The following is a 12,075-nucleotide window of genomic DNA, read 5'->3' as shown; positions in this document are numbered from 1 at the left end:
AAAATATTCAGTAAGCTTTCCGCTTTTCCAAATCCGAATTGCCGGGCCTTACGCTTAACCCCGGCCATCAGATTTTGTACAGCCACCTTGTCCACCTTCTTCGCCGCAGAAAGCCAGTTTCCTTGAACTACTGCTCGTCCTTAGCAGTTTTTTTGGTCTTCTTTAGGTTCCGCTTGACAATAGCCCAGTATTTCTCAATTCGGCGGAGCTCTGGCGTGTTGGGAGTATTCTTGTCCTTGGGAACCACCTGCATGTTGTTGGCGGCGTACCACTCCATGGCCTTTTTACCGTAATGGCTAGATGCCAAATCCGGCCAAAACAGTACGGAACAACCGTGTTTCTTCAGGAAAGGTAGCAGACGTTTATTCAAACACTCTTTCACGTAAATTTTTTGGTTGACAGCCCCGGGAACTGTGAAAATGCTGCTTTTCAAGCCACAGGTACAGATGACTTGCAAACCAGATAATTCTTCGCGAACTTTGACAGTTCGATGTGCTTGAAAATATCTGCAACCTTTTCCCTTCCTTTTGCCGAATAAAACTCCTGTCCCGGAAGCTGCTTGCAGTCGGCTTTGACGTAGGTTTCGTCGTCCATTACCACGCAGTCAAACTTCGTCAGCATCGTCGTGTACAGCCTCCGGGATCGCGCTTTGGCCGTCGTATTTTGTTTATCATCGCGATTTGGAGTCACTACCTTCTTGTAAGTCGATAGTCCTGCTCGTTATTTGGCTCGATGCACGGTTGTAGACGATACACCCAGCTTATTTGCGGTATCTCGGAGAGAGAGGTTAGGGTTTCGCTTGAAACTACCGGCAACTTTCTTTGTAGTCTCAGCGGCTTCCGCTTTTCGATTTCCCCCCGATCCAGACTTCCTGGCTGTCGACAAACGTTCCCCAAACACTTTAATTACATTTGTAACGATTGATTTGGCAACTTTTAGCAATTTTGCAAGCTTTGCGTGCGAGTAGCTTGGATTTTCGCGATACGCGAGCAAAATTTTGATACGCTGCTCTTCTACCTTAGACGTCATTTTGACAACTGAAGGGTGAATTCCAAAATCGAAATAGGAGCAACATTCTACACACACACCTTCAAAATGAGGGGTGTTCGGATTTTTAAATGCAAAATTGAAAGAAATACGTCAAGTTGATATTGACCAAATTTTGACCGTATCACCCTTTAGGCTGGCATTATATTTCATAATTTCAAATAAAATCCTGAGAGCTGTTTTCCCAAATATTGAATTATCATTGTTACATTAATCATACCCCAGTTGATTTATTTTCCAATTATTACGATACAGATTTATTTGCCAAGACGTTTTCCTAGCGGATTATCTCTAGCGTTTAGTCGCAATGGCTCTCTAGCAGCTAGATACATTTCGCTCCAGGGCCTGTTTAATTAGAATCATATCAAAGAACTGATTATGCAACCACTACTCTGTGGTTTGTTTGAAGAACACTTGAGATCTTGAACCGGTAGTTGATACTTTTCTTGAAGAATACTCACAGTGATGATGCCTTTTAGGGGAGGTTGGGGGCTCAACAACCAACCGCAAGAGATGAAACTCATTACCTGTGCATAAATTATTCTCGGAACATATCCTGGGCGGCAGCAATTATGGACCCACAGGAGCAGAGATAAACAAACAATTGGATCTGTTTCGCTCGAATCCTGACGAAGATGTGCAAACAGTGGATTGAAGATTCTTTTTCTTTACGCCCATTCGACTCGGTTGACCAATAATTGCTGATTAATGAGATTCTGCACGTTTCAGTTCCGATCCCGGAGCAATCCAGTAGTGATGAATGTCTTTCTTAAGCCCCGTGAAACTGGATTGGCAAGAAGATCCTGAAGTCCGGTGCGGAAAACTTGAAGCTATTGCTTTGAAGTTATGAATTATTGATAGATTTTTCTCTCGTCGAAAGTATAAAGACACCGGGAAATCTCTCAGGACAGATTGAAAAAGCAATACATCTCCAGATCGGTCATTCTAGCAACAGAGAGAAGCTGTAATCCTTTGGTCCATCGAATATACTCCATAACATACCACCCTCAACTTTTAAGAACATAAGAAATGATTATAGGGCTATTACATTTATCTATATCGAACCTAACAAGACAAAAGAAATACATCACCTTCATTTCCATTTTCCTAAATTCCATCTCCTTCGTCAGCCTCCACCCATTCCCAAATTTTTCCCCTTTCCCACTGTATTTATTACATCGGTGATATATTTGTCCTCGGGGAATTTCCCGTGTCAAGCGAGCAAACGTCCAAACGGTCAGGCCGGATGTTTCCGATTCAAAACAACAGCAGCCCAAAAAAAAAATCTGGGTATGTTTTATTCATTTGGGTTTCCATTCTTTGCAACTATCGGAACAATCGTATCCCGCAATGCGAATGCGAATTTTATGCGATTTTGATAAACCTTGAAAACTGACCAAACAGTTTCACACTAATCTGATCGGGAAGGTTCAAAAGAAATACCAGCGGCTCAATTTATGACATATTTATTGCTCAGAATGTGATTTACGAGCTAGATTTGAAGAAGATATTTTGAAAAATTTGCTCAAAAGTGTGTTTGCTAAACCTTTGGGAATAAAAAAAATTAAGTGAATGTTCGACTGAGTCACCCATCATGTAAGGGAGATAAGGGCATAATGGCCACCTTAAGGAAAAGGCTTGTTTAACCATTTTTTTTGGTTGGGTACCTATCACTGCGACCAGTTAGTTGATCTATTGTGATATGTCCCCTGTTTAATGTATGCTAAGTCAAGGAAGATCACTTTCATATATTAGATAGTGTCTCTATCTTGAGATTTAGCATTTTCCCAATCCGGTATAACCGCTCTTATGAAGCTGTTCACCTTTTTAGGACCAATTGGAAAAACTTCGGAGGGATCTAATATACCACAGCCGATTATTTTAATCCGTTTCGATATAAGAGAAGGACATTCCAGCGGCCAGCGGCTTTGGCGTAGTGGTTAAAGCTCAAGTCTTCTACGCCAAGGTTCATGAGATCGAATCCCGGTCATGGCATACATAGTACACTTTCTGTGGTCTAGTGGTTTTAGCATTTGTAAGATGCTAGCCATTATAACTTCGAAAGATGTACGCTTAGAGTTAAGGAAAGAAGATCTCTTCAAAGAAACATGAAGTATCACTGAGATCCTATGTGTGTGCGCTCGTTTTTAACTTTAAAGTACAAGAGAAGGACATTCGCAAAGAAGATGCTCTGACGATTCCTTCTCCATACTGCAGAAACGACACTCGTCAGAGTTTAATCTGACTATTTTTTTCATGTGATATCTGCATTCACAGTGACCTGTAACGAGCCCTGTAAACATTTTAAGGTCTTTCTTAGATAAGCTAAGAGCTATTTCTGATTTTTTAATACTTGGTTGGATAAATTTTTTAGCCTGTTGCCCTACAACAGAGTTTTTTCCAATTGATTGCAATTATTCATTTTTCTTTATTTTTTATTTCTAATTTAAAATAGCATTTGGAAATACTGCAAAATGGTTCTGGTCCTTCAAGCGGAATAGAAGACCCTTCTCTGGCCAAGCTGTCAGCCTTTTCATTGCCCTCTATACCGCGATGCCCAGGAACCCAGTAAAGATTAACTGAATTTTTTTGAGTTAGTTTTTCCAGGCAATTGATGCATTCCCACACTAATTTTGAAGAGCATGTGTAGGACCTAAGTGATTTAAATTTAACCACACAAAACACTTAAAATTTGTGAGTTGCGTCACTGGATCATGTTCAGACACAAGAAAGCTCATTCCGTTAACGGTTTGAGATTCCAAAAGTTGAAAGTAACGTCGAAAAATTATTTCAAAAACGTGTGTCAAAAGCTGAAAATCAGTCACTGTGTGGGGCAAGTTGAGAACCCTTTCGGACACAATGAGCTTCGTTTTTATATATAAGCGAACTAAAATTATACACATATTCATTAGACCGCTGCAAGCTTTGTATGGAAATTTCAAATTCTTAAATTTTTACACCTCCCATAACTTTTTGTGGTTATTTTTGCTGCCAGAAATAGCAATAAAAATTTTGGAAGCGATCAATCCAGTCCTGAATTAGCGCAACCAGTTGTAATTTTGTATGGAAATTTATATGGGAAAACCAACGGTATGAAGTATTCATTTGAAACGCGAGAAAAACACACTGATCATCGATGATGATGATCGAATTGTGCGCTGAAATTCACCAGATGTGCAGCAAAATTCATCAGATGTGCGGCAGAATTCATCAAGTGTGCACAAAGTTCACCAAGTGTGCGGCAAAATTCATCAAGTGTGCAGAAAATTCACCAGATGTGCGATTCCATTTTTTGATTTCCATTTTACATGGGATTCGATGATCATTTCATAGGGCTGGGGAAAACAAATTTTTTTCATTCAAAAATCGCTAGAGATGTTCTGAAAGTTCCAAAAAATATATCTTTGGATGAAAAATGCTCCTTGATTATTGCAGTACATTTCATGTGAATAAAGCACAAACCTTAATTGTACCCCAGAAAAGATACTCAATGTTATATAAAATCTATGTTTTCAAAATTATTTTTTTAATTTTATTGTTTTTGATTGCTTATTTGAAAGCTGTGTAATAGTAGGATTGAAATAAAAAATCTCAAAAAATTTCTTTATATTGCCAGAGAATTTATTGATTTATATAGCGTTTGCAAAAACATTTCATGCCATTATTAACAGCTCTAGCAAGCAAAGTCTGCCATTTTTGAATATTTTTCAATGAATTCAGATTTTTTATTTTGAAATGGTTATAACTTTTTCCATGAAATTCTTAGTTGCTTATCATGATAGCTAAAAATGAAGGTAAAGAATAGTCAAAGCCAAAAATCAAAGACCGACTTCATTTCAAGCTTATTTGAATTTTCTGGATGATTTGATGTGCAAAAATTTCTTCTTCCATAATTGAAACGCGTTGCGCTAACTCAGGAATCAACCTTATCATCTCAAATTTTACACTGATGCTTGGTGAAAGGCATCGAAAAACTATATGGGAGCAAAAAGTTATTTTTTGCAGCGGTCTTATATTCATACGTTACACTTTCCTTGTGATGCATCGATTAGAGTTCAATGCAATTCGCCGTATAATAAATGCTAACATAAGGTTGCCAGATTGCCAGGTTTCATCCGGGTTTGCCCGGATATTTCATGCAAAATTTCTCAACAGTCCAACCCGGCCCGGTTGCCCGGATTTCATTGAAAAATGCTCGGATTTTGACCAGATTTCTTCACTTTATTTGGCAAATCAAACAATAAACAAAACAATAACCGCATCCAAAACAAAAAAATTTAGGCAACTTTTATTAAAATAATCATGAAAGGCTTTTCGGACGCCTAAAATACGATTAAAAAACTGTCGATTAGTGTTTATGTAAAAAAAGATATTATTTTTTTCTCTTGATTTTTGTTGAGTTATCTGTGGGTTTTGAGAAAATTTGCCCGGATATTGCCCGGATTTGGGGTCATCACTTTTGAAATCAAACGTCCGGATTTTGCCAGATTTTTATATAAAATTGCCCGGTTTGAACGGCCCGGAAAAAATCTGAAAAAGGGAGGACCTGGTTATGTGCAGGTCCCGGACACGATAAACAATCACACAGAACACATCTCTTAGATTGAAACTTTATTTGTCAGATTTAAGCTTTTATCCTCAGATTTAAGCTTTCATCACCTGTGCTCTCAAGGCAAAAAAGCTTAAATCTGAAGAAAAAAAAGCTTAAAAACGAGATTCACCAGCACTAATTTAAAAGATGTTGATCATACGATACATAGACAAATCCTGTATCGTTGCCACCCCGGGTTATGTGCCAGGGTTGCCAAAATTTTTTCCAAAATTCAGGGAACCTTGAATGTTTTAAACAGCATATATCAGGCTTCAATAAAAAAAGCCGAATTGCTTACTTTTCATTATCTTTCTTACAAAAATGTTTAGTAATCAATCATGGTGCTTTGATAAAATATGGGTTTAAGAGCACTTTTCATAGATTTCTATCGATTCAGCACGATGATTTCATTCTCCAAACAATTTCCAATTTGGAGAAAAATATTCATTTATATAAAATTTACAATTTCTTATGATTAACATTCTCATCATGGCTCAATCATCATGTCATCAATCTTTAATTACAAAAGGATTGATGAACCTAAACCTAAAAGATAAGTCCTAAGAACTTATCTAAAGACTATGAACGGTCATGGAATATGTTTGCTCATACTCAAATAGGCTAAAATTCCGTTAATTTCATTATTTTTAAAATTATTATTATTGTGTTACTTCTGAGATAAAAGAAGTCAACAACAGACACCAAATAAAATATGATCAGCTCATTTTCCCGTTTGATGGTAATTCTTCACAAATTAAGAGCTTTATATAAGGGTAAAATGGAAACTAAATAGGATGGGTTTTGTTTTTTATTTATAGAGGATTTAAAAATGAACAACAAAAGTCTTCCTTAAATTTCTCATACGAATCATGTGTTGGAATTGGATTCGAAATCCATGTTTTTTATTTAATCCATATTTTTCCAAAACATTCAGATTTCCACATTTCAAAAGCATAATTTTTATCACAAATATAGTTTAAAGTCTCACATAGAGTAGTGCATAGGCAACTTGTATACTCGATAAATTCAGTTGAGTCCACCTATCATATTTTTGTAAAACATCGCAGTCCAAATATAATAACTTCACTTAAATTGGTTTGAAATAACCTTTCTTGTGAACATAATGTAATTGAATTTTTTTGACAGAAACTGAATCAATTCTGGTAGTTGAAGAACGGTTTTTCATTTTTTTTTTACTTTTTTTGTGACCATAATCTTGAAAAATAAAAAAAAACATCCATTTGTTCAACATACAATTCTAAGCATCAGCATACTAAGGCATTAAGTGTTTTTTTAAGCAATTGATAAGTGATCTAGGGCCTTTCTTTAGCTGGCGAACGGTAAACAGCATATATCAGGCCCCATACAGTAATATCACGACGGTCTTCCTGCGAGATAGTGGGGTTAGCCACGGGCCTTGCGAGCCCGTGACTACAAAAAACACTAGCAACGAGCAGCGAACAACAAATTTCGGATGGAAATCGGCAAAGACCCACGTGACGAAAACGGTCAAGCGATAGGAAACTTGAAACATGGAACTGCCAATCTCTAAATATTGTGAGCAGTACCCACGTGCTCTCCAACGAACTGAAGAGCCGCAAATTCGACATCGAGCCAGAGCTGCGGCAACACACACGAGCTTGGAACAGCTTTTATAATGATGGGAAAGATGTAAAAGCGCGTGATCGGGTGGTGGCCGATCACCTCACGAATGTGCCAGTTGAGAATCAAGGGCCGGTTCTTCAACATTAGCATCATCAACGTGCACAGTAGACTGAGTCGATTTGGGGTCATTTTTGAATTTCTCAAACCCTGGGGTCTTAAAAGCTTCGTTTTGGTTCAAAACTCATCCATGATTTTTCGCAGAATTTTTAAGTAATGTTTACATGAGTAAATTTGGGCTTTTCGGTTTGTATGGGAAAATTGAATATTTTGTACTGAAAAATCATCATCATTTTTGTTTCTTCTGTACAACCGAGCCTGCTAATGGTTTTTGTGCCAATTTATAAATTTCATAAAGGAAATTTTCCGCTGAACAACTTTGTCTAAGACCGTAAATTCGTATCTTATTAGACGAAAAAGTTATTAGCTGTTCAACAGAGGTATGTCTTTTGGCATTGATAAACAATAAATTCAATAGACACCACTACTGAGTGCCTTGCGAAGAACTGCATGACTACTTTTCATGAAATACTTCGCGGGGCACAAGCAGTGGTGTCAACTGAATTTATTGTTTATCAATGCCATAAGACATACCCCTGTTAAACAGCTAATAACTTTTTTGGCTAATAAGATACGAATTTACGGTCTACGACAAAGTTGTTCAGCGGAAAATTTCCTTTGAAAAATTTATAAATTGGCACAAAAACCATTAGCAGGCTTGGTTGTACAGAAGAAACAAAAATAATGATGATTTTTCAGTACAAAATATTCAATTTTCCCATACAAACCTAAAAGTCCAAATTTACTCATGTAAACGATACTTAAAAATTCTGCAAAAAATCATGGATGAGTTTTGGACCAAAACGAAGCTTTTGAGACCCCAGGGTTTGAGAAATTAAAAAATGACCCAAAATCGACTCAGTCTAGTGCACAGCCCTCATCTCGGAAGTACCGGTGACGACAAAGACGAATTTTACGCGCAGCTGGAGCGTGAAAACATGATATCAAAATCGTCATCGAGGATTGTAATGCTCAGGTCGGCCTGGAGGAGGAATTCAAACCGACAATTGGAAAGTTCAGTGCGCACCAGCTGACCAACGAAGTCCGTTTTAAACTAATAGATTTCGCCGTCTCCAAACGAATGGCCGTACGTAGTACCTTTTTCCAGCATCGCCTCCCACACAAGTACACCTGGAGATCGCCGTAGCAAACGCAATCACAGATCGACTACGTTTTGATAGACAGCAAGCACTTTTCGGACATCATCGACGTCAGACCATTTTTTGTTGATGGTGAAAATGCGCCCAAAACTCTCCGTAGTGAACACTATACGAAACTGACGCCCGCCTCGCTTAAATATCGCACGACTGAAAGAAACAACCTGAGGTCGCGGCAGACTACGCGCAATCACTCAAAGCAGCGCTGCCGGCAGAGGGCGAGCTTAGCGAAGTACCACTCGAGGACTGTTGGGATACCATCAAGACAGCCATCAACAGTGCTGCGGAGAACGTCATGCGGATCGAACTCGACGGAACGACTGGTTCGACGAGGAGTGCAGGAGGGTGATGGACGAAGAGAATGCCGCGCGGGCGGCAGTAGTGCAAAGAGGCACCCGTCGAAATGTGGAAAATCACCGGCAGAGTGTCCGAATTTTCCAGGAGAAAAAGTGCCGCCTGGAAGAGGAGGAGCTCGAGGAGTTGGAGCAGCTGCATCGATCCCAAGAAACACGAAAGTTCTATCAGAAACTCAAAACATCTCGCAAAGGCTTCGTGCCGCAAGCCGAAATGTGCCGGGACAAGACGGGGGTATCCTGACGGACAATCGTGAGTTGATCAAAAGGTGGAAGCAGCACTTCGATGAACACCTGAACGGCGCACATGCAGGAAATCAAGACGGTGGGGGAAGACACATCGCCGGCAAAGCCAACGACGAAGAGGAGCAACTCCCAACGATGAGTGAAGTTAAGGAAGCCATTCGCCAGCTGAATAGAAACAAGTCTGCTGGGAAGGATGGCATCGCAGCTGAACTCATCAAATTGGCCCGGACAAGTTTGCCGACTACCTACACCGGTTGATGGTTTGGATTTAAGACACAGAACAGGTACCGGTGGAGTGGAAGGAGGGAGTAATATGACCCATTTACAAGAAGGGCGACAATTTGACCTGTGAGAACTACCGAGCGATCAATGTCCGAAATGCCGCCTACAAAGTGCTGTCCCGAATCCTACTCCGCCGCCTTACGCCACAAACGAACAGATTCGTGGGAAGTCACCAGGCCGGCTTCATGGAGGGATGGTCCACGACGGACCAGATCTTCACATTACGGCAAATCCTCTAAAAATGCCGTGAAGACCAAGTCCCCACGCACCATCTGTTCAAGCCAATTGTCATGAGCTTGAAGAATTATTTACTTCTAGAATATTCTAGAAGTTCAGTTGATGTAACACCTACGTGCTTTCGAACGTTCTGGATATTGTGTTTGGTTCCACGCAATTCATACTGTTAGAAGGTTCCAGAACGATCCATCTATTTATAAGCTTGCGTTCCCGGAAGATTCCAGAAGGTTCGAAATGCGTATAAATACAGCCTCGCACAGCGAGGTCAGTCAGTTGAATTTATGATTCCGCGCGTGTTATATACTATCGATTTAAGACGTGTAAAGATTAATATAGAGAACTGTTTAAGTAAAGTTGTGTTCTTCTTCATTCTACGAATCCGAAGTTTGGAATTTTACCTAAGCCCAAAATACAGTCCACTCTGCCGAAACATTGGTCCTAATCGAACCGGATTAAGTGATTAAGCATTGATTCCAAACTACCCGTGAAGTGAGAACAATCCGAAGTGTAGATAGTGTACAAGTGTACAAACCGTCACTGAGATATTTCAAAGTGTGTTTGGAAGTGTAGTGTTCCTCAAAGCTGAACTGTTCCAGATTCTTCTTTCTGAAAGTCAGTGGATTCCGTTCTGTATTATTTAAAAAAAATCCGTGAGTCTAGCTCAACCTTAAATCCGAATGGCAAGCACCAGTTCAACACCAAAGAGTAGGGGATCTAAGAAGAAGTCTCGAAAGTTGGCCGAAGCCGTGGCAGTTATGGATCAGTTAAACATTTTAATTCATCAAAAAAACATGGAACTAAGCACAGTTCAGCGCATATTTAATTCCATGCACCAAGATAGCGAAATAAAATTGTTATCCCAAGGTCAAGTCAGGGCCTTCCAGGTGATGTTGGAAAAAGCTCGTACTGAATACCGCTCACTCCAAAGACAGATTTTGGAAATGGTTCCCTCTGGAGAACGTAGTCCACATGACGATCACTTTGCGAAATTTGAAGACCTTTATTTAGAGGTAATGATTGCACTCGAGGAGCAATCATGCAGAATATCTTCAAGTTCTTCTACTTCTACCATGCCTTCACCTATGATTGTTCACCAGCTCTTGCAAATGCCAATACCAACTTTCGATGGAAGCTACGAAAGTAGGCCAAAATTCAAAGCCATGTTCAAGGATCTGGTTGATAAATCACCCGACTCTCCAGCCATCAAACTTTATCACCTCGAAAAAGCTCTGGTAGGGCATGCAGCTGGTCTCATTGATGCCAAGACCATCAATGAGGGAAATTACAAACACGCCTGGAAAATACTAGAGGAGAGATTCGAGAACAAGCGTCACCTCATTGACACCCACATCGCCGGCTTGTTCAATCTTCAGAAAATTTCTAAGGAAAACCATAAAGAGTTAAGAGCGTTAGTTGACGAGTGCTCTAGGCATGTAGAGGGCCTCAAGTTTTTGGATCAAGAATTCACAGGTGTGTCTGAGCTGATGGTGATCCACTTGTTGACGTCAGCATTAGATAAAGAAACCCGTTTCCTCTGGGAAAGCACCGTCAAGAATGGAAGCATGCCAAGCTACTCCGAAACCATTAAATTTCTTAAAGAACATTGTTTCATCCTCGAACGCTGCAATAGTTCCCCACCACAAACTAACCAGCAACAGCCGAGTCAATACGGAAATAATTCTATCCTAACGAAATTTACGTCAGCAGTAACAACCAGCAAACCTCCTATATTGTGTGATTTCTGCGGTAAGCGACATCTCAACTTTACCTGTTCGGAATTCAAGACTCTATCGATCCAAAGTCGACTCTCCAAAGTAAGGAATCTAAAAATGTGCTTTAACTGCCTGCGACGAGAACATCGAAGCATAAATTGTTATTCGAACAAAACCTGCGTCAAATGCCAAAGACGTCACCACACATTGTTGCACGCCGAAAACCAGACCAAACATACCAAATCGAACGCTATGTTAATGTTTCCACCTTTAACCAGGGAGCCTTTAAAGCAAACGGAAGCTGTAGCCCCATTTAGTGATCATCCTACCGCTTACCGATGTCCCTCAACTGGTCCAGTTGTTCAAGCAAACACCGCTTTCATCGAGCAACAGTATAAATCCAATATTGAACATTGTGTAGCGCAGAGTGATATCAACTACCACAGTCTACTCAAACAAATCGAAGCTTTGATACGTTCTAGCCTTGATACGACAAACCCGAATCTGCATTAAAACCTAACGAAGTTCCTAATGTTAATAATGAGCAACGTTCAAGTTCCTGTACTTCCGGGCGGGAGTATGTTCAAGCCAATTGTCATGAGCTTGAAGAATTATTTACTTCTAGAATATTCTAGAAGTTCAGTTGATGTAACACCTACTTGCTTTCGAACGTCCTGGATATTGTGTTTGGTTCCACACAATTCATACTGTTAGAAGGTTCCAGAACC

General features: G+C 39.8%; 1 protein-coding gene across 1 annotated transcript; it reads left to right on the top strand.

Annotated features, from left to right (window-relative positions):
• Positions 1–10,705: 10,705 nt before the first annotated feature.
• LOC129759843 (uncharacterized) lies at positions 10,706–11,860 on the top strand. The gene has a single exon (XM_055757378.1). It carries the CDS (start codon positions 10,706–10,708, stop codon positions 11,858–11,860), a length of 1,155 nt encoding a protein of 384 aa, XP_055613353.1.
• The last annotated feature ends 215 nt before the right edge of the window (positions 11,861–12,075 follow it).

The sequence above is a fragment of the Uranotaenia lowii genome, chromosome 1 (assembly GCF_029784155.1).
Source record: "Uranotaenia lowii strain MFRU-FL chromosome 1, ASM2978415v1, whole genome shotgun sequence".
Taxonomy (NCBI): Eukaryota; Metazoa; Arthropoda; class Insecta; order Diptera; family Culicidae; genus Uranotaenia; species Uranotaenia lowii.
Note: the sequence above shows the minus strand (reverse complement) of the source record. Positions and strands in the feature narration are given on the sequence as shown.

Bases quoted from the DNA above. Each gene is read 5' to 3' on its own strand.
- LOC129759843 (XM_055757378.1), top strand. From the start codon at position 10,706: ATGCCTTCACCTATGATTGTTCACCAGCTCTTGCAAATGCCAATACCA.